The sequence below is a fragment of the Ixodes scapularis genome, unplaced genomic scaffold, assembly GCF_016920785.2.
Source record: "Ixodes scapularis isolate PalLabHiFi unplaced genomic scaffold, ASM1692078v2 PGA_scaffold0__279_contigs__length_252992795, whole genome shotgun sequence".
Lineage (NCBI taxonomy): Eukaryota > Metazoa > Arthropoda > Arachnida > Ixodida > Ixodidae > Ixodes > Ixodes scapularis.
In genome coordinates, this window is record NW_024609835.1 from 171,900,820 (window position 1) to 171,921,865 (window position 21,046).

The 21,046-nt window shown below is 49.0% G+C and overlaps 1 protein-coding gene across 1 annotated transcript; it reads right to left on the bottom strand.

The window, feature by feature from the left end:
- Positions 1 to 774: 774 nt before the first annotated feature.
- Positions 775 to 4,714, bottom strand: LOC120850557. Its single transcript, XM_040223086.1, has 11 exons — positions 4,646 to 4,714; positions 3,535 to 3,637; positions 3,214 to 3,472; positions 2,790 to 3,153; positions 2,318 to 2,491; positions 2,156 to 2,231; positions 1,943 to 2,053; positions 1,606 to 1,854; positions 1,377 to 1,548; positions 1,036 to 1,184; positions 775 to 956 (listed from the first exon to the last, which is right to left on the bottom strand). The coding sequence occupies exons 1-11, from the start codon at positions 4,712 to 4,714 to the stop codon at positions 775 to 777; spliced, it is 1,908 nt and encodes a 635-aa protein (XP_040079020.1).
- Between the last annotated feature and the right edge of the window lie 16,332 nt (positions 4,715 to 21,046).

The following is a 21,046-nucleotide window of genomic DNA, read 5'->3' on the forward strand; positions in this document are numbered from 1 at the left end:
TGCTGGCTTTTATGACGAGACTGCGGGACGAATGAGTGGACTTTGTACTGCCTGGGGCATTTCTGTAGAGAAAAGGTTGCGTAGTTACAGAACTGCTAGCATCCTGCAGCGGCCACACTTACTGCTGGCTTTTATGACGAGACTGCGGGACGAATGAGTGGACTTTGTACTGCCCGGGGCATTTCTGTAGAGAAAAGGTTGCGTAGTTACAGAACTGCTAGCATCGTGCAGCAGCCACACTTACTGCTGGCTCTTATGACGAGACTGCGGGACGAATGAGTGGACTTTGTACTGCCTGGGGCATTTCTGTAGAGAAAAGGTTGGGTAGTTACAGAACTGCTAGCATCGTGCAGCGGCCACACTTACTGCTGGCTTTTATGACGAGACTGCGGGACGATTGAGTGGACTTTGTACTGCCTGGGGCATTTCTCTAGAGAAAAGGTTGGGTAGTTACAGAACTGCTAGCTAGCATCGTGCAGCGGCCACACTTACTGCTGGCTTTTATGACGAGACTGCGGGACGAATGAGTGGACTTTGTACTGTCCGGGGAATTTCTGTAGACAAAAGGTTGCGTATTTATAAACCGGTTATCGCTTCGTTGCAGCCACACTTACCACTGGCTTTGAGGATGAGATGGCAGGCTGCATGGAGGGCATGGCGATGTTCAGGGAGTCCTGTGAAAGTAGAGTCATTGATGTACTAGGACGCTCATTTTAACTGGCAGGTATACTTCCTTCAGGCTGCGGAAATGAAACATGAGTTTAGAGAGTGCCCTTACTGCAGAGTACGGCCGAAGCGGGACCTCCGTGCTTCCACTAACTCCTCCTTTGAAGGCCTGGCAAAGGCCGCAGTCATGGGCGCCGGAAAGATGTTTGTGCTGGCCTTCGCCGCAGTAGCAAGACACCGCCATCGACTATTGATTGCGATCACCTCCTCTACGAGCTTGTGAACGTAGCCTGGAATTGAAGGTTCTTTTTTTTCACTTTATCAAATGACCGAGCAAGTCAACGACCATAAAATGAATGCCACACTTACTGTAGGTGGGTGCTGTCTTGACGGGACAAGCTGTGTGGTGGCCCTTGCGTGCTTTGGATGTTTTCACCGCCCAGCGTGGCTTGCCCTCTTGTGTCTCAGCTTGGCAGCGATCAGCGTTCTCATTGAAATGCAAGATTGCCACTCGAGTCCTGCAGTGAAATGGTGTTTTATTAGGGATGATGTTTGCAATAATAATTGTCATTCGACCGTTTCTCTTGTACTTTGAGAGACCAATATCTAGTCGTTGGGGAAAAGGACTAAGTCAGGTCGTAGTAGGTTCAGGTGATAAACGATTATATGCAAACTGATTAAACATTAATGCAGCTTGATCATAATATTACCTTGCACGCATGCCTTCTGGAGTGAATGCCCGGGACTTGGGAGCGAAGTCAATGAGGACGCTGTGGAAGGATTCCAGGGCGAATGTCTGGCCGTGGGGGGACATCTGGGCCAGGTCCTTCAGGAGGCGCTTGTTCCCAGTGATCTGCTTGTAGTGACTGTAGGCCGGGGAGTCTGAAGAAAGAATGTGGTTTAGGAAAAGCAAACTAGGCTATGAAGGCAATAACTTACTGGGATCCATCCACATTTTTGTGGCTTCGAGAATTTTGTTGTGCACACACCGCGTGTAGCTGCCCCCGTGACCAGTGTGCTTGTCGATGACGTGGTTCTGCATGCTCAGCCAGATCTCGACGAGCAGCTCCCTGTTGCCTCCCGCAGCCATGGCAGACCAGTACATGTGGTTGGTGGTCGCCTGCGTCCACTCTTCTAGCGGTTGACATCCAGCTCGTTTTCGTGCTGCGTTCAGCTTTTTCTTCACACCTAAGATTTGACGAGATAACTCAGATCAACCTGCAGCATATTTCCCTGAAAATGTAGGTTAAATGCAATACTTGTCAAAATTGCTTACTTTTGGAGATGTGCCAAATGTCGAAGTAGTGGGCGGTCCCAGGTTCGTGCACCTCCATGTGTTTTCGTATGGCAGGGTGGCGGTCAGTGCCCAAGGATTTTACATGGATACCTGCACCATATAATTCCAGAAAGTTGCAATAATAAAACTAAATGTGAGCTCAGGTTGCTGAATTTGCTGCGTAGTTGCTGAGCCTTGACTGAGTGCACGTACGTTTCTCCTTGAAGAATTCCAGCAGCTTGATGAGGCCCTCCTTCTCCATGTTGACACTTGCCATGGCTCGCTCCGACTACAAGCAGAGGTGCGGCATATTTTAATCGAGTTATGCGACCAGCAAAGCAGTGTTTATATTTTCACTCAGATCAGGTTTCTTACCTCTCCTAGCTGGACTTGGATGGAGTGGAGGATCTTGTTGATCTGCTGAACATGTGCAGTGTAGGTCAGGAACTTGGCAGAGGACCCAGGAGAGTCGAATCTGCCATCGCTGGTGATGTCAACATCCTGGTCCTCCAGCTGTCTGACCAGATCCTGTTGTTCTTGCAGGTAGACCTGTTAATGTAAATGATTGTTGCTGTTCAAACCAGGTGAACCTTCCAAAGTTACGGTTATGTGTGCACAATAAAATAAAACTTGCTTATTTGTAATTTCACTACCTCCTAAATACACAAGTAAATAAATATTTAGTAGTCAACCCTGGCTATGTTGCAGTATTTGTTTACAAAAACTAAAGTGCATTAGTCATTTTTCAACTAAGATTTCACTCTTCTCTGCCTTCAGATCTACCTATTTAAGCACCACTAAGAAAAAAAAACATAAAGCAACTAAGACCCTTTGAAATATTGCTCACTTCGTCGATTGCAGGGAACAGGAGGCTCTTCTGATACGTGTAGAAGGTCTGATCGCTGAAGACCTCCACGTTCATGTGGCGCAGCGTCCTCAAGGTGCTTGTGACATTTGATCCAGAGAACAGCAGGTGGCTGGACAGCAGGATGTTTCCAGCTGCCCTCCCGTTCATGAGAGGCTGACTGTCCCATATCCGCTCGTGATTCAGGGGGCAGATGCTTTTCACCTTGATCAGTGTGCCCAGGGGGGTGATTGTGGTGTTGCAGGGCCTTGAACACTCCTGGCAGGTGCTGAACAGCTCCCTCAGGCAGCTCTCAAACACGAGGAACTGTCGCTCCCCCTCTGGTGGGCCTGGTGTGTATTGATCGCTGCAGCAGAATCAAGAAAATATTTAGAAACGAAACGGAATGTAAACAAGAACAGCTTACCTCTCAAAATCTCCGTCACGAGTTGGGGAGTATGTCAGATCGGATCCCGATGAGATGCTGGTGGCTCCAGGGCTTAGCGGACTTAGTGGAACCGCCTCCTCCACAGCAATGGCTGTCGCTGGTGGTGCAGCTGCTGGTAGTGCAGCTACTGGTGGTGTAACTGCCTCCTCCATGGCAATGGCTGTCGCTGGTGGTACAGCTGCTGGTCGTGCAGCTACTGGTGGTGCAGCTGCTACCACAGCAAGGGTGTTTGTCACTGCTACAATTAGAAATTACAGACTTGTAACCTCTATATGCACGCTGATTTCCGAAAGTACTTACGAGCACCTTGACCTGTTGTGGCAGGCTCCACAGCACCATTGTCCTGATGCTCAGGACTACTAGAAGGTACTAGTACCCGACTGGTGGCACCAGTGTCGTTGCCCTGCGGAAGAGTTGTTTCAAGAAAGATGAGTATTTATTTATAGAATCTCATGGTGACACAGTGGTATTATTCATCATCTGCCTAGTTCTTGGGATATGTTCTGCACACATGATTTTCATTACTCGTAACAGTTTGCAATGGTACAAGCTCGGCAAGCAGTAAAAGTAAGGGGGGGAGGGCAATTTTCTGAATTAAAAATAGTCTTGCATTTCCCACATCTTTGTAACCCAATCATTTCCTTCTATTTTTCAACGCGCAACATGTACTATCGGGACCAAAAGAATAGAAACAAAGCAGCGCATAATACGTCGTGCAAGTGAACCAAAATGCGCCTTTCGCGTAGGAGAGAGTTTGTACGAGCTTCCGGGAAAACATAAATACGCATAAACAACGTGCCAATCAACGCGCAATTTAGAGAATACGCAAGAAACGCACGTTTACGAAGCAGCCAGGTACGCGCTGCCACTGGTTGATCTAAGATGGCAAACAAGAGCACGTGGGCACATGTCGGTTGTAAACGAACGCATGAGATACGCGAACAGTAGACGCACTTGCACTCCGTATATATTCCACCCACCCTTATTTCGCCAAAGACCACCGTGAAAAGACGCTCACGCGCTCCTGTTCTATTTCATCTGGTGTCGACGGATCAGTGTGCACAGTAACGGCATTACTGTTGCTTGTGAAAACAAAATTAGGCTGCGACCTTCCGGGGTCCGAAATATTGAGACTAACCCTCCATAAAACAGGAAATAACTGATCTTGACGACACTACTGGCACTGGGATTATCTATTATTATACATTACGTATCGATTGCACTTTTCGTGGGTATCGGTACGTCCGTGTTCGGTCACTGTCCAAATAAATCCCTTTACGTGGACAGCTCCTGCTCATAAGCTTCGCGTGCACGCGCAATTCGTCTTGCAACTTGTTCCGAACACGTGGCTTCTAAGATTTTCGGAACTCCCCACAAAAGCTATGCCGCGAAAAAAAGAAAACTAACTTACCACGACTTTCTGGCGCTTCAGCGGAGATGCCTCGATCACGTCCTCGACTGGAAGCAGAAGCGTCGACATCGCGTTCCATCGAAGCTGTGAACGACCCGTGTCCTCCGCGCAGAAGAACTCACTTTGGTCGAAGTGGTCGTGACAAAAACGGGGCGTCATAGGCAAGTTCTGGGTGTCGTTTTGGCGGCCGGCGCGACGTAACCACGTGCTTCTCCGAGGTTCATCTTTCGGCAGGACGACGAAACGCAGGCCTTTTCGGGCGTTCTTCGATTTGCGGTTGGGGCAAGTCGTAACCAAACAAACGTTTGGCATCGCAGCGTAACCTCTGGTACGCGATGTCAAACGATGTCGCGACGTTGAATTTCGCCTCGGGAGGACGGGCGGACACAAACGCACTTCCCGAAAACCCGGAGGGAAAGAGTTCATGATACGCGCGCTTCCGCGCACCCCGAGGGAACGGGAAATTCACCCCACGCGGAGGAAGGCAAAAAGAAAACGTAGTCCCTTGTTTGTGAAACGATAATTGCAGTATCGCGTATTCTAAACTAGAAATATTTTACGTCTTGTGAAATTATCATGCACAACTTATTTAAATGAACTGAAAATTGTTTCTTTAGCGAAACTTTACAAAGACCGCCAAAATTTTCAAACATACGATAATTTCATTGGCCCTCGCAAGTACAGAAAAGAGTCCGCACGTATTTTATTCCTGCGTGATTAATAGGCGGTTCTGACTTCTAAAACTGAAGATACTCATTCACTGACACTTCCTTAACGCCATCGCACCAAAAAGTAGCTTCTCCAAAAACCGCTTGACTGCCCCTTTAATGCACGGCAACGGTGAATAAAGGTCTATTACCGTCTTCATAATCTCAGCAAGGCTACCGTACGAGCGACAACAACACCACCACTTTCAAGCTTCATAACACCGGCACAAATAGAAGCCAAGTCTTGCATCTCGCCAAGCGTTACATCGGAGACGTTAAACGCCAGCTCACTGTGCTCTTCGACCCGGTCCTGCCGCCGAATGGGCTCATCCAACAGCACGAAATTATTCGTGTGCGCGTTGATCAAGTGACCGATCGCATGTCAAACCCCAGCCGCGGTCGATCCGACGAGCATCGCGGCCATGTTCTTTCGAGTTTAACTCGCCAAGGGTACGGTTGTCGAGTTAAAACAATGCAAATAGTCCCGTGCATTCTTGTTCTTACGTCATTTTGTCGTCACAACCCGAACTCGAAAAATGATTGTTAGCGGCAAACAGAGGCTTTCTAGTTTCACGAACGTTTCCATGGCAAATGGCGTTGAATCGTCACGCGCAATGAAGCCAATGGGGAAGCGAGGTACCTATGTAGGGACGTGTAAAAACGTAAAAGCCGTTTTTTTTTTTGCACGAGCTATTCTGCAAATAAGAATAAATAAAAAATACTGCCCAAGATTATGCCGTCGCGTGCATTTCTTCAGCGCCGAAAGAGAAGAGTATGGCTTATGGAGACTATACTGGCATAGTCTCTGCAGTGAGCAAAGGAGCAAACCATTATAAAAACTGCCCGAAGAAACTTTCCTGCATCATCCACAGAATGCTCACAACCGTTGCACTCTGCGTCGATCTCATGACTTGTCATATACTACCACAGAGTCGTCGTCAGCTCTGTATCCATTTGAAGTCTCCTTCACAGGCAAACAGGAAATTTAATTTGCAGCTTATGTTCACGGCGGCTTCACAAAGGATGATCGGTGTCGCAGCGCACCTTCACGTAATATTTTTTTTTCTCGTAATGCCATCCGTATCGTGCAGAAGCAGGGAAAGCAACGAAGCAAACGAGACACAAACACCACAAGGTCGTTACCGCGGTTTTCGCCATGTTTGTTTTCAAAGACCGTAGCGAAGGACTTCGAGAAAACAAGCTGAGATATCTTAGCTAAATTTACTTTACATCATAATTATTGAAATAATCTTTTGTATTTTATAAAAGGATAAGGTTATTTTTTTCTGTTTCCTTCCATTTTCCGGAAGGTAGCCTTTCCTCCGTTATTCGGTCGTTCTAATTCCCGGAGGAAAGAAAGAAGAGAACAAAAAGAACAGGGGGAAATGCGGGGATTTCTGCGCCCCAACTGCGTGGACACGTCATCGCGACGTAGGGGGATCGCCAGATTCTAGCTGACCGCGTGCGTGAACCCGAACGTTGGGGCGGAGCCTCAAACAAGAATCATTCTAGTTTGAGGCTCCGCCCCTTCTTTCTCGATACGTCACAACTCGAAAAGTACCCGTTTGCGACCAGAATAGCACCCCTGGTCGCAAACGGAACCTTTCGAGTTGTGGCGTATCGAGAAAGAAGGGGCGGAGCCTCAAACTAGAATTTTCCTGTTTGAGGCTCCGCCCCAACGTTCGGATTCACGCACGCGGTCAGCTAGAATCTGACGATCCACCTACGTCGCGATGACGTGTCCACGCCGTTGGGGCGCAGAAGTACCCGCATTTCCCCCTGTTCTTTTTGTTATCTCCTTTCTTTCCTCCGGGATTTAAAACGAGCGAATAACGGAGAAAAGGCTACCTTCCGGAAAATGGAAGAAAACAGAGAAAAATAATATTATGTTTTTATAAAATACGAAATATTTTTTCAATAATTATGACCTAAAGCAAATTTAGCCAAGACATCTCAGCTTGTTTTCTCGAAGTCTTTCGCTACGGTCTTTGAAAAAAACATGGCGAAAACCGCGGTAACGACCTTGTATCATTCGTGTCTCTTTTGCGTCGTTGCTTTCCCTGCTTCTGCACGATACGGATGGCATTACGAGAAACAAATATTACGTGAAGGCGCGCTGCGACACCGATCAACCTTTGTGAAGCCGCCGTGAACATAAGCTGCAAATGAAATTTCCTGTTTGCCTGTGAAGGAGACTTCAAATGGATACAGAGCTGACGACGACTCTGTGGTAGTATATGACAAGTCATGAGATCGACGCAGAGTGCAACGGTTGTGAGCATTCTGTGGATGATGCAGGAAAGTTTCTTCGGGCAGTTTTAATAATGCTTTGCTCCTTTGCTCACTGCAGGGATTATGCCGGGATAGTCTCCATAAGCCATGCCACGGCCACTCGCCATGCTCTTCTCTTTCGGCGCTGAAGAAATGCACGCGACGGCATAATCTCGGGCAGTCTTTTTTACTTATATTTATTAGCAGAATAGCTCGTGCAAAAAAAAAAAACGGTTTTTACGTTTTTACACGTCCCTACATAGGTACCTCGCTTTCCCATTGGCTTCATTGCGCGTGAGGATTCAACGCCATTTGCCATGGAAACGTTCGTGAAACTAGAAAGCCTCCGTTTGCCACTAACAGTCATTTTTCGAGTTCGGGTTGTGACGACAAAATGACGTAAGAACAAGAATGCACGGGACTATTTGCGTTGTTTTAACTCGACAACCGTACCCTTGGCGAGTTAAACTCGAAAGAACATGGCCGCGATGCTCGTCGGATCGACCGCGGCTGGGGTTTGACATGCGATCGGTCACTTGATCAACGCGCACACGAATACTTTTGTGCTGTTGGATGAGCCCATTCGGCGGCAGGACGGGGTCGAAGAGCACAGTGAGCTGGCGTTTAATGTCTCCGATGTAACGCTTGGCGAGATGCAAGACTTGGCTTCTATTTGTGCCGGTGTTATGAAGCTTGAAAGTGGTAGTGTTGTTGTGGCTCGTACGGTAGCGTTGCTGAGATTATGAAGACGGTAATAGACCTTTATTCAGCGTTGCCGTGCATTAAGATTCAAAACCTCACCTTGACACAAAGGGAACCACGTTTCCGGGAGCACGGAGGCAGCAGTGTAACGAACGACCTTCGCGGCCGGACCTGGACGCGGATCGCCACCCCTTTTGTAACATTGCCGAGGACGCGCCTTTCGCTGACAATCTCAAGCCGGGATTATTTTCCCCGCTGTCCTGGTACCGTCGACAAAAGAGCAAGACAAGCCGTCGTCGATACCGGCTCAAGTTGGGTGCTGAAACGGAAATGCGTTCTCTTTGAGGCGTCCAAGCAGGAACCCACGGCCACGGTGATCCCTGCTAAGCCGAAAGAAGGAGATAAGCCGTGAACGGGAACTGCCCGGATATCGGCGTCCAAGGTCTTCTCCGTCCCGACTAGGAAGGGGGACGGTATCCTCCGGGCGTTCGTGCTCTCTTAGAGCCAACAAAACGATTAACCGGTGTGTTCGTTTGGGCGTGCTCATAGGCGGTGCCCGGACGTTGGGGAATGAGCTTCTCGGTGTCACCTCGACCTAGATTCCAGGAGCAAGGCCAAATCTCGAGCGTCACTAAAGAAACGGCTGCCACTACAAGCCTAAAGGAACCGGAAGAGCACTTATCCTCTGTGTGTGCGTGTGCGTGCGAGTGGGCGGTGCCTGACCAGTTGGGGAACGGCGTCCTGGCCTAGGGACGTAGGGAAGGGGGACCTTATAAAGAGAACGGTTTTACGCTCCCTCTGCGTGTTCTCACGTTGTTCTCATGCCGAACGGCAGACTGTACATAGTATGTAAATAAACAGTTTGAGAAGAGACACCCTGGCTCGCTACCAATTCTGCCCGATGTCCTGGGCGACGCATGGCTCCAGCGGAGATCGACTACATGGACAAGCCCCGAGTCTTTACAACTGGATGGCGGACGGTGGGATCGACAGCTACGACCATTGAGCGGCAGCAACAACGGATCTCATGGGCCGTGAGCCGAGTCTGGTGAGTGACGGCATCTTTCCTCTGTCGCCAGGCCTTTAAGATCGAGATGTATTTTGCAGGGGCGTAAGTAACTACCGAAAAGGCAATTTTAAGGTTGTTGTGTGTCGGTAGTGCAGAGTTTTGCCTCCCAGATAGGTCACAGACATGGATCTGCAGCGTTTTGCTAAAGTGTCAGTTGCTCGACTTGTGTGAGGAGCTCGGGGTAGACGCGAACAAATCGATGAAAAAACCGGAGCTTGTTAAGGCTATCCAGGAAGAAAAACTTGACAACGAGGAAATCGAAGAGATGTGGGGAAAAATGAAAATAAAAAAAAAGGAGACGAAGCAAAATTCAAGGAATTAGAACTAGAAAAACTTCGTCTCGAGGTGGAGCTAAGGAAAACGAGCGGAGGACGGGAAACGGGGGTAGAGGGCACCCGAAGTCTCTATGACATGACGAAGCTTATTCAGGCTTTCAAGGTGGGAGAGGACATGGGCCTCTACCTGGTAAACTTCGAGAGAGCTTGCGAGAGGGCCCGTTTTAATCGGGTATCTTGGGCCAGAAGGTTGCTGAGTGTTCTGCCATGCGAGGCAACCGGGGTAATCGCGAGGTTATCCGCGGACGACTCGGACGACTACGACCGCGTGAAGAGCTGCCTGCTCAAGAAGTATCGGTTGTCGGCAGAAGCGTTCAGACAGAAGTTCAGGGGCGTGGCCAAAAAGTCGGAAGCCAGTTATGCGGAGTTCGCATACAAACTTCGGTCGTACCTTGTCGAGTGGATGAAGGTCGCCGAGTCGTATGACGACAAAGAGAAAATGCTGGAGACGGTCGCGCTCGAACAGTTCTATAAGGCTCTTCCTGAAAGCATGCGAACCTGAATTCAAGATAAGTCACGAGTAGACTCTGTTTATCGAGCCGCAGAGCTTGCGGATGAGTACAGTCCCCGTAGAGGCGGAAAAGAGGGAATGAGGAGAGCCTTTGAGAAGGAAAGCGGAGATGAGCGGAAAAAAGGGGGCTGGAAAAGAACAGAGTCGCGAAAGGAGGAAGACAAGGAGGAGAATATCTCCACGACCTCCCGGGGCAACGGCCCAGACAGTCAGCAAAAAAAGAAACCCTTTGAGACCAGGAGGCCGATAAGGTGCTTCAATTGCCATGAAACTGGGCACATTGCCGCGGGATGTCAAAAACCAAAAGTGGTTTTCGCCTTAGCGAGTAAGTGCGAGGAGAATGAGGAGCTCCTGAGTCCGTATCTTTTCGACATGACAGTGAACGGAAAGTCGTGCCGCGTGTTGCGCGACAGTGGGGCTACCATTGACCGAATTCACCCGTCGTACGTTACTGAGACCCATTACAATGGGAAATGTAGCTGGATCAAGTCGGTGCTGGACGAGGGGAGCGTGTGTCTCCCTGTGGCCGATGTTCTGATTTCTGGACCATTCGGAGAGGTGCGTACTGAGGCGGCTGTTTCAGACAAACTGCCGCCACAGTACCCCTACCTATTTTCGATCCGAACAGACAGGATTTTGAAACAACAGGGCAAGAGCCTCGGGGAGGGACTCGTTCAAGCGCTCACGAGGGCTAAAGCTCGCGAAATTTCAACGCGGCTCAGTTATGACGAGGCTAGCCCAGGGAGACCGAAAGATCCGCCGACGGGGGTCTCGGAGGAAACCAGTTCCGGGGAAGCAGAGAAAGACCGGGGGAGTGAGGAAAACGTCGCGGTCGAAAAAGAAACTCGCCAAGAGCAGCTAACCGAACTGGACGAGTTAATATTGCCCCCGACGTCGGGAAACTTTGAGAAACTCGTGTCCGTAACGAAGGAAGTTCTGATCAAGGAGCAAAGGGCTGATCCTAGTCTAGATAAGGTGTGGGAAACCTCCAAGGAGGGCGTGGCCAGGAAAAACGTTTCATTTCCTGTCCGTGATGGTGTGCTATACCGACACTACAGAGATCGGTCGGGTCGCACGTTTGATCAGCTGGTAGTGCCGGAGAAATATCGAGCTGATGTGTTGCGCCTGTGCCACGGAGCGGGATGGTCCGGTCACTTGGGCAACAAAAAGACGAAAGATCGGCTCCTCACGGAATTCTACTGGCCGGGATGCTTCCGAGATGCCGAGTCTCAGGTGCGGGCGTGCGATGTCTGTCAGAGAGTGGGAAAACCCAATGAAAAATGCAAAGCGCCCCTGAGACTTGTGCCGATAATCTCGGAGCCATTCAGGCGGGTGGTCATTGATGTGGTGGGTCCTCTTCCGGCTACTAAGGCGGGGTACCGCTATGCTCTAACGGTCATGTGCGCGGCTACCAAGTTCCCCGAAGCGATCCCCATGAAGGAACAGAGTTCAGTGGAGGTAGTGAACGAACTTCTGTCAATTTTTGCGAGGGTAGGCTTCCCCCAAGAGGTCCAGAGCGACCAAGGGAGCGTTTTCACAAGCGCTTTGACTACTGCTTTCCTCGAGAGGTGCGGTATAAAGGTTATACACAGTTCAGTATATCACCCGCAGTCAAACAGTGTCGAGAGGTGTCACTCAGTTATGAAGCGGGTCCTGAGGGCGCTAACTTATGAGAGTGGGAACGAATGGGACGCCTGGCTGCCGGCAATGTTGTTCGCGCTGCGCTCCGTGACTCACGAGGCAACCGGCTTCAGCCCGGCCGAACTAGTGTATGGACGGTGTTTGCGGACTCCCCTGCGGCTGCTCCGCGAAACTTGGGAGACCAAGCGATGCGATCCGAGTGTGGTAGAGTACATTCTTGATCTGCTAGAGCGATTCCGAGGCACGAGTGAGATAGCGGAGGTTAATATGCGCGAGGCCCAGATCAGAGCGAAACGGTATTACGACCGAAACGCCCGTGTCCGGGAGTACCGGGCGGGCGATCAAGTCCTCTTGCTTCGTCCCTCACGCCAAAATAAGCTACAGATGCAGTGGCAGGGACCTTTCAAAGTCACTCAAAAGCTGTCGGATACTAACTATGCAATCGAAACCAGAGGCAAGAGGAAGGAAATACGAATCTATCACTGTAATCTGATGAAGCGTTACGTAAGCGAAACGGAAGTGGCGAACTTAACACTAAACGCCCCAGAGGAAGTTCAAACTGATATCCCGCTGCTTTGGGAGGCTGGAGCGCTGGTCGGAGTAGATGAAGTCATGGCTCAGGCGGTTCGTTCGGAGGATCTTTCGGTCTCTCAGCGGGCTGAATTGAGAGATCTTCTGGAAAAGTACGAGAACTTGTTTTCAATGTCACCCGGACGAACCTCACTTGCCACGTATGACATGGAGCTAACATCAAACGTACGGGTACAATCCCGTCCCTATCGCATGTCAGCAAGGCAGCGAGCCATCTTAAAAGACGAGGTGGAGCGCATGCTGCACTTAGGGGTAATCGTTCCCTGTGAAAGTGAATACTCTTCTCCCATGATAATCGTAGAGGCTGCGGGAAGGGACCCCCGACCATGCATTGATTATCGCAAGCTCAATGCAATCACCAGGGACCAGGCTTACCCGATTCCCAACGTAGAGGAAAGAGTTGAGACGGTTAGTGGGGCAGATATGTCTCGACTTTAGACCTAGTACGCGAATACTGGCAGGTCCCGATGGCGGAAAGAGCTAGCCATTACGCAGCCTTCGTGACCCCGACGGGCACATTCCGCCCGTTGGTTTTGAGCTTCGGTCTTAAAAACGCTCCGTTCTGTTTCTCGTGAATGATGGACAGAATTTTGCGTGGGGCGGAAAGCTACGCGCTACCGTATCTAGATGACATCGCCATTTTTTCGACAACTTGGGCAGATAACATGAACCACTTTTCTGACGTATTTGAAAGGTTGAGTAGCGCGGGTCTAACCGCGAAACCAAGTAAGTGTCAGCTGGCGAGAGGCGAGGTTAGATACCTCGGCCATATTCTGGGTCAGGGGCTAAGAAGGTCCGACGAACTCAAGGTCGAGGCTGTTAGAGACGTCCCGCGACCTGAGAAAAAAACTGGCATAAGGGCTTTTTTGGGGCTGACGGGGTATTACCAACGCTATCGGCCGTATTCTTAAACGGGCCTCGACTCGACACTCCACCTCGACTCACTGGAGTGGAGAAAAGCAGCTCGCCTCCACTCGAGGAGCCATCGGGCTTCACAGACGCGCCTCGCCGTTTCCTCGGCTGAGGAGCTCCTCGAGAACACTTCCTCCACTCGAGGAAACTCGAGGAGACGTGAAAGGCGTCTGGTTACGAGGTTATAGTAAAAAACGAAGTTGAAAACAATATTGTGGTGTGAATTATGAACATATTAGTTCATTTTATTTGAAGGGACACATTTTACTAACGTTGAATTGGGAGTCTGCAAGATTTCTGCTTCGCAGCGCGCATGTTTTATGCGTTGCGGCCGGTTTTCGGACAAACAGCCACAAGCGTTCTCCAGTCTGGCAACGGTGGCGGCCGCTCTCCAGCTTTTGCGTCATAGAGGCAGCTGTAGCTCGCTACCGTCGTTCGTCTCTGCGTCTCGCCCGTTCTTCGCCGTCTCACCTCGTCTCACCGCTTATCTGCTTCGCTGTCACCACCTAGAACGAGCATTTTCACCCTTCCTCTTTCGTCAGAGTCCTACTAGAGTGCCTTGCCCTACAACGATGTCGGTCAGCGAAGGTGACAAGAAGGGGCGAGTGGTTCCACGAAGGAGGGGAGCTTCTTCGTCGTTCTACTAACAACTCCCCGAAAGAAGCTAAAATTTACGCGTAGAAGAGTCTGCACGAAGTATAAGCGCCAGCCGCACGTCCGCCCACGAGTGTTGGGACAACGGTAAACCCAAGTGGAAGAAAACAGACTCCGAGAAGAATCAGGGAATCGACGCAACAGGTGTGTAAGCAATTTCTATATTCGGGCAGAATAACGCAACGGGTTCGCAAAATCACTTGACAGGACGTGTGTACTAAATAACTCTGCAAGGGACTTTGCTGTGGCCACCTGCAGCAGGTCCAGCACGTTACTGTCGAGGCCGTAGGTGGGCAGCGACGGTGAATTGTCGCTATCTTTGGTGATTCTTATGCCGACATCGACAACTTACTTTGCGTGTTCTGCTATATCCAAGCGAAAATTACGCTGCGAACGTTCTGGTTGCGCCACACTACCTTTGCCTCCGGCCCCTTTCTTAAGATTAGAGAGGCAACCTGGACGTATAAAGAAAAACGCGACGCACGAAACTGACCCTAGTGCACGTAGAAGTTACGCTATGTAGGAGTTTCGACTATGTCAATTAGACGTAGCACCTAATCTCCTTGTGTGCTAATCTTTTGAAGAAAAAAAAATTTTGTGCAGGTTTAATTGACTACCAGCTCATTTCTTAATTGTAACCTCCTAAGAAATGCCATTACGTGAACAGTCCAGTGGTTGACAGATGTCTTTTTTCAGGTGTCCATGTTAGTGTGCAACCATTGTCACTTATTTGCGAGGTTAACCAGCGCATTGTACTGGCATGATTAAGCTGGCACAAATTTAATATGGGTAGAAGTATACATTATTGATTTGAAAAGTTGTGTGTCTACAATATGACTGTTGTCGATGATCACATTAACCTACTCCAGTATTTTCCATGCATATCAAGAAACAGCACAGGTATGACATCACTTGTTTCGCCTTTATTTCTTGCAGTTAAGTGTCGAACAACAAATTGTACCGCATAAGTTGTAGTATGATTTGTTTTTCTTTCTGCGTTGTGCTCTGTACATCTCAACTCATGGATGCTGTCACAGGATATTCTTCGGCCTTTCATTGCAGGAGGGGGCACTGGTGTCGCACCCGCTGAACAATGAGCCCGTCCCTCCATCTTGTGGGGGCACTGGTGTCCCACATGGCAGTGCGGCTGCCAAGCCCGTACAACAGTGGCAGCGCCCGCGCTGGTTGGCCGGTGCTCTCAATGCTGCCAGCCGCCATTCCCGAAGCCCCAGTGAACGAGCATGACGACTGGCATGATGCCTGGTAAAAGTTTACGATTGCATTTGCTACGTACCCATGATGGTTAGTTGCTACTTGATCACACAGCTTCTAATGTTTATTTATAAAAAAAATCTGTCTATGCTCTTCCGTTTATAATTTCGATTTTGGCATACTGTCTCGTAGGAACGCTAAAAACTGTGACAATGACCCACATTTTCATGAATGCGACTTGTTAGGGGTGCCACATAGGAACACAGTAAATTCCTTGGGTCTGGATAATGACATGTGTTTTGACGAATACACCACACGTGTGCCCGAGGGCCGACAAGGTCCGAGATAACAGCACGTTTCTTTTGACGGTTTCGCCATTTGGAGTCTGCCCTGCCGCTACTGACAGTATCACGGAAAGGAAAGGGTCAGAATAAGGAAGGTAAACTTTTATGTTTACCAACAGTTGGCATTTAACATTTCTGTAATGAGGTCGTTGTGACAGTTTCTATCAGTTCTCCGGTGTCTTCACCGTGCCTGTAACACTCGGCGTCACCTGCCACCTGCCTCACCGCTGCTGGACTGGGGTGGCATCATGGAAGTTGCGGTTGCTGCGCCACCAACCAAGCCCCCGCCTCCTCTACCTCCTCAGCCGCCATGTGTGGCTGTCCGAGTGAAGACAACTAAAGGCCGCACCAACTGGAGGAGCTGCACCTGCTGCAGAGTGTGAGGTTGCCTATTAATAGACGCAGGCCCAGGTTTTCCATCAGCTGCAGCGTATGAAGCTGGTTCGTGCTTGTGCTGCTTCAGCTCAACAAACTAATCACGCTGCAACAACTGCTTGTTCTCGGGGCCCAGCCACAACAGCTGGCTGATTTTTTCGATTTGTTTCATCTTCCTCTTTAGTAATTACAATGTTTTACATTCTATTTTGTGTTTAAGAATGCTTTATTAAAGTCTGTAACTTACTTCATTTTATCCCTGACCTGAAGTTGTTACAAGTATTGACCGTATCCTGTTCAGTAAAGCCTAGCATTTTTTTAACTTGTTTCTCGATTGGCTATTTGTAGTGAACATTTTATGCAAAAGGGCAGTTACGTCACCTTTAAATCTATTCTTTTAAAACTTAAAAAGGAACCAAGTATTATTTTTTCTTACTAATTACATTGTTTGTTTAGACAACGGGAAGTTAGTCAGCCCCAGTGAGCAACTTATCTCTACTGTAGAAGAGATATTCCGCCAGTGTCGTACCACAGCTATCCTGGGGTCTTTAACTTAAATCACAGTAGTGATACACAACCGCATGCTGTTACAATGTTCATCCACATCGATACAGGCAGAGGCAGAGATTGAACTCAAGATTCCTATGTTCATCTGTGCGAGCTTTCACTCCACGTGCTCCAAGCTGTGATCCGTTAATGCCGTCGACCACTGATCTCCTTGATGGAAATTAGGAATCTGTTTGAATGTACAGCCAGGTGTTTCCTAAACATTGCCACTGTTATTTATGTAATGTCTCTTTTATTATTGTGTAGTCCATGTGCAGCCTCGCTCATTAAATGCTGTTGTCACAGAGTTTTGCCATAGTTTTCATTGAGTTAAGACGTCTCATTTCCTCTCCGGGGGTTTGTGCCTCGCAATCCTCTATGAACTTGCACCACCTACCAGAGTAAAGTCGACATAACATTGACGAGGCTTGCCCACTGCCTTTTCATTGCGGAGGTGGCGCCGTGTCACAGAGATTTTGGTTGCTTGTCCAAAGATCTCCAGGTGGTCAAAATTAATCCTCAGTTCTCTGCTGGGGCGTGCCAGACGCCCGTCGTTGGTTTGGCACGTAAAACCCCCAAATTCGACTTCACTGCCTTTTCACTGGACACTACTACAGTGCCGACGTAGCAATTGGGCCCAAGTTTGCAGCTGACCACACAGTGATAAAGTAATTGAGCAGCGGTTCGAGCTAAACCCTGGTACGGTGCTCACCTCATTCATGCTCGCATTCAGTAATACGTAGTGTGATGCCATCAGTTTGACTGCATGGGCCCTGCATGCTTGTGTAAGTAACTGTTAGGTATGACACCCTTGACTGACTAACATCCGAAGGTGTCCTCACAAGGAATTGCTGCGCTATTGTAATATTTATTCTAACCGAAAGCTCTTCATGTGGGGTCACAGCTGCAAGACATCATTTCAGACATTCTCATGTATAAGTTTATTTTGAACAAATGTGCACTGAACAACTCGCTGAGAAGTCTCGAGTCTGAACACGGCAAAATTTTGAGTTATTTTAATGTAATTACCTGAGGCTTCTCACGTTCTTTGTATCCTGCTTCCCCCCTGCTTTGTGTGATGACAAATATTGAATTGTTCTCGAGCAAAATGTTTCCACAACAAAGAGGGCAAGTTGGTCTTGCTTCTTTTGGAAGATTGATAAAACAGCAACCACCAGCATAGTTTCAAACACTGTCGTCCAGCGGGAACCTGAGTAGAACAAAGACATTGCAACAATCTGTGGTGACCAACTAGCTGAGAAACCGGCGGATTTATTTCGGTTAAAATTAGAAAGTGTGTGGCCATAGCATAAGGTTGATTTGTTTCTGGCCCGATGGCATTTTGAGCTTTAACATGGCCAGTGACTTGATTCTTCGGTGACCTAAGCTAAAAAGGACATGCTCTGCATTCAGTTCCTACTGGAAACACCACACAACGAGTTGAGCCCACACCCATGCCCCGTTGAATGTGTCCACGGGGTCTGGAGTCGATGGGAGATGAGACTGCCTTCAGCATCGTCAGTGGGGGGTGGGACTGGTAGAGCGGGAAGTGGCTCGTTCTGCAGGTGGGCCAAGTTTTGCAGTGCATGTCCACCACAGATCATCACAGCTGACTATTCAGGCTTGTGCTGCTAGCACATGTCGAGGCACGGAAAGTGCCTAGATTTGCTGCACTGAGTTCCTAGTCCAGAAGTGGGCCTTTTGGTACCTACATAAGACAAAAATGAAGAACAATACAGCACAATTATTGTTTGAATAGAAAATGTGGGACTAGTTTGTGGAGTAGTGTATGTCCGAATAATGCTCAGACTGCTGTTTTCGATAGAAAGTGCTGTGTATGATAACACTCTTCTTCAGATGTACACACACAGCTTTTTGTCGTGAGTGGATAATGTCCCTTCACGCACATCTTAAGCTTCAGAAAGTCTCTTTTAGATGGCTGCAGGCATCAGTCCGGTTCGTGTGGTATGCTGTACGATATGGACTTTGGTACTAGTTGTATTTTCAATACACCCTGCTGCTTGCCGAAGGATGTCAACCTGCGAATGGTGTGGTATCGGCGTATCTTTCCTACATTATTGTATATTTATGTGGACTCGTAAGCCGCGGTCTCATTTAAGCAACAAATGCCAAGAACCAACAAGCAAACAACCTCAATCAACGACAAATGCTATTAAGCAGTGGGTGTTCGCCGTACAGTTTGGTTTACACGACCAGTGACAAGCACATGCAGACACAAAACCTGTTTACATATGGGACTGTTGTAGTTAACAATTGCGCAGACAACTTAGTGAATGCCAATAAATGAATGCTTTCATCTGTATGTAGAAAGTAAACATTCGCTCATCATTTTCAATTTTAATTTTATTTTATTTTAAGTTTTCATGTCTGAGAATCTGACGATCAAAAAGGTTCATCTGGGCTGAGACTGTGTTGCAACACACATCGTCTCATCCCACATTCACTGGAAATGTGCTTTGGCCATGATCATTCTTGCAAGGAGGGTGCGCTCGGGCCGCTACTATCATTGTGCTCGGTAACCCGATCGGGAGTTCGTTTTATTTTAACGTATTTATGTGCTCTCACAAGAGTCGGCAACCGTTTAAGGCCTTTTTTTTTTCTTCAAAAGAACGGGAGTACGTTCACGCTCGGTCGTGCAAACTGTCGCCGGATACAGATTTGTTTTAAAGTTTTGATTGATATCGTTACGTCAGAGTTTATAGACCGACGATATCGCATCTCGGCGTACAGTTTGATTAATTAAGTTTGGCACTCCTAACGCAAACAACAGGGGTGAACTTACCTGCACGTTGATGGAGAAGTATCCATTTCTGTTTCGAGAACACTTCCACATCGGGACCGCCGGGTCCTTTTATCAATGCACCCAGTCGCCCCTGGAAACTTCATTTCGCAGCAGCCCCGCACGAACGCATTAAAGTTCCCTGCGCCCTGCAGGAGCTTCACCGAGTGGTTGAAAATGGTCCGTGCGAGGAGCCGCGAAACTCGCTCCGCAATCCGGCGCAGTCGGCTGCGGCATGTTCACATGGTTCCCGTAACTGCTTGGAACGTCCGGGCACCATAAAAGCTCAAAGCAACGAGGAGCTGCAGCATCGTTGAGGGCGGCAGGCCCTGAGTACTCGCGCTCCTTGCAGAGACAGCAGAGTGCTCGCCGGTCGCCTTCGTGAAGCGGCACCGCACATGAAATCCGCGGTCACTGAAGTGTTCCAGCGGGTTCAGGCGTCCTCTGAAACTTCGTCTCGTCACACGTCTCGATTCGCTGTCGTCTGCGTCGTCGTAGAGGATAACTTCTGCGCTTAAAACGAAGTGCACGAACTCCGCGAACGACTCGCCGGCCGCCATGACACCCCAAACTCAAGTCGAGGAGCGGCTCGAGGAAGCGACAGAGCTACCTTGAGATTCTCGAGGGAAGAGTCGAGTATTTCCTCGAGTCGAGGAGCGTTTGGAGTGGAGGTCGGTTTATGAAGCGCAAAACCGGCCTCGAGTGGAGTTTCGAGTCGAGTTTGAGTCGAGTTCGAGTCGAGGCCCGTTTATGAATTCGGCTGTGAATCCCTCAGTACTCAGAAAAGGCTAGCCCCCTAACCGATGCGCTGCGGAAGACCGACCCCAATAAGATTCGGTGGGACGACACAAAAGAACAGGCCTTCCAGAGCTTCAAAAATTCCCTCTGCTGTTCCGCCATACTTCGGGCCCCGGATTATAGTCGCTCGTTTATAGTACAGTGCGATGCCAGTAATCGCGGCTTGGGGGTGATTTTATGTCAGGAGGATGATGCGGTAGAGGAGCATCCCGTGCTGTACGCAAGCCGGAAGCTCAGCAGCCGAGAGGAGGCTTACAGTGCGTCGGAAAAGGAATGCGCCGGCTTAATTTGGGCAACTGAAAAGCTCTCCTGTTACCTTTACGGAGCTCCGTTCGTTTTCGTCACCGGCCACTGCCCTTTGACATGGCTAACTCAAATGTCGACAAAAAATGCCCCACTTCTGCGGTGGAGTTTGGCTTTGCAAGAATTAACCTTCACGGTTAAGTACAAGAGGGGGGCGGCTAACTCCAACGTAGACGGACTTAGCAGGTCGTTTTGAGATTATTTGTTCTGGATGTTGCCTTGCGAGTTGGGCCAAATTTTAAGACGTTTCATTGCGTTTTCTTTTACTTTTTGTAATCTTCACACATGTCAGCGATTTCGCTTTGTGCGATGTTGCCCTATGGCGGGCTTTTCTTGGTGGTGTATATGGCAGAAAAGGTGATAGGTTTATTGCCACAGAAAAAGGCCTGGCGGTTGGGGAGAGGGTGCTGCCGCTCGCTGGATTTGGTTGTAGCGGTTCGTGTCTCTGTTGATGTGTTGGCTGCTCACGACGATTTCGAAGCTGATCTCTCCAGGAAAGCAGCTGATACTCCTCCCCTTCCGAGATCTGCCTTTGCGTGGAGGAGCTGTAACGAACGACCTTCGCGGCCGGACCTTTACGCGGATCGCCACCCCTTTTCTAACATTCCCGAGGACGCGCCTTTCGCTGAC

What these genes read in the sequence shown, in the direction of transcription:
- LOC120850557 (XM_040223086.1), bottom strand. Translation starts at nt 4,714, where the DNA reads ATGTCGACGCTTCTGCTTCCAGTCGAGGACGTGATCGAGGCATCTCCG. An exon ending in CCAGAAGGCATGCGTGCAAG is followed by an intron (nt 1,185 to 1,376) that starts GTAATATTATGA and finishes ATTTCACTGCAG; the next exon opens with GACTCGAGTGGCAATCTTGC. An exon ending in CAAGACAGCACCCACCTACA is followed by an intron (nt 957 to 1,035) that starts GTAAGTGTGGCA and finishes CTTCAATTCCAG; the next exon opens with GCTACGTTCACAAGCTCGTA.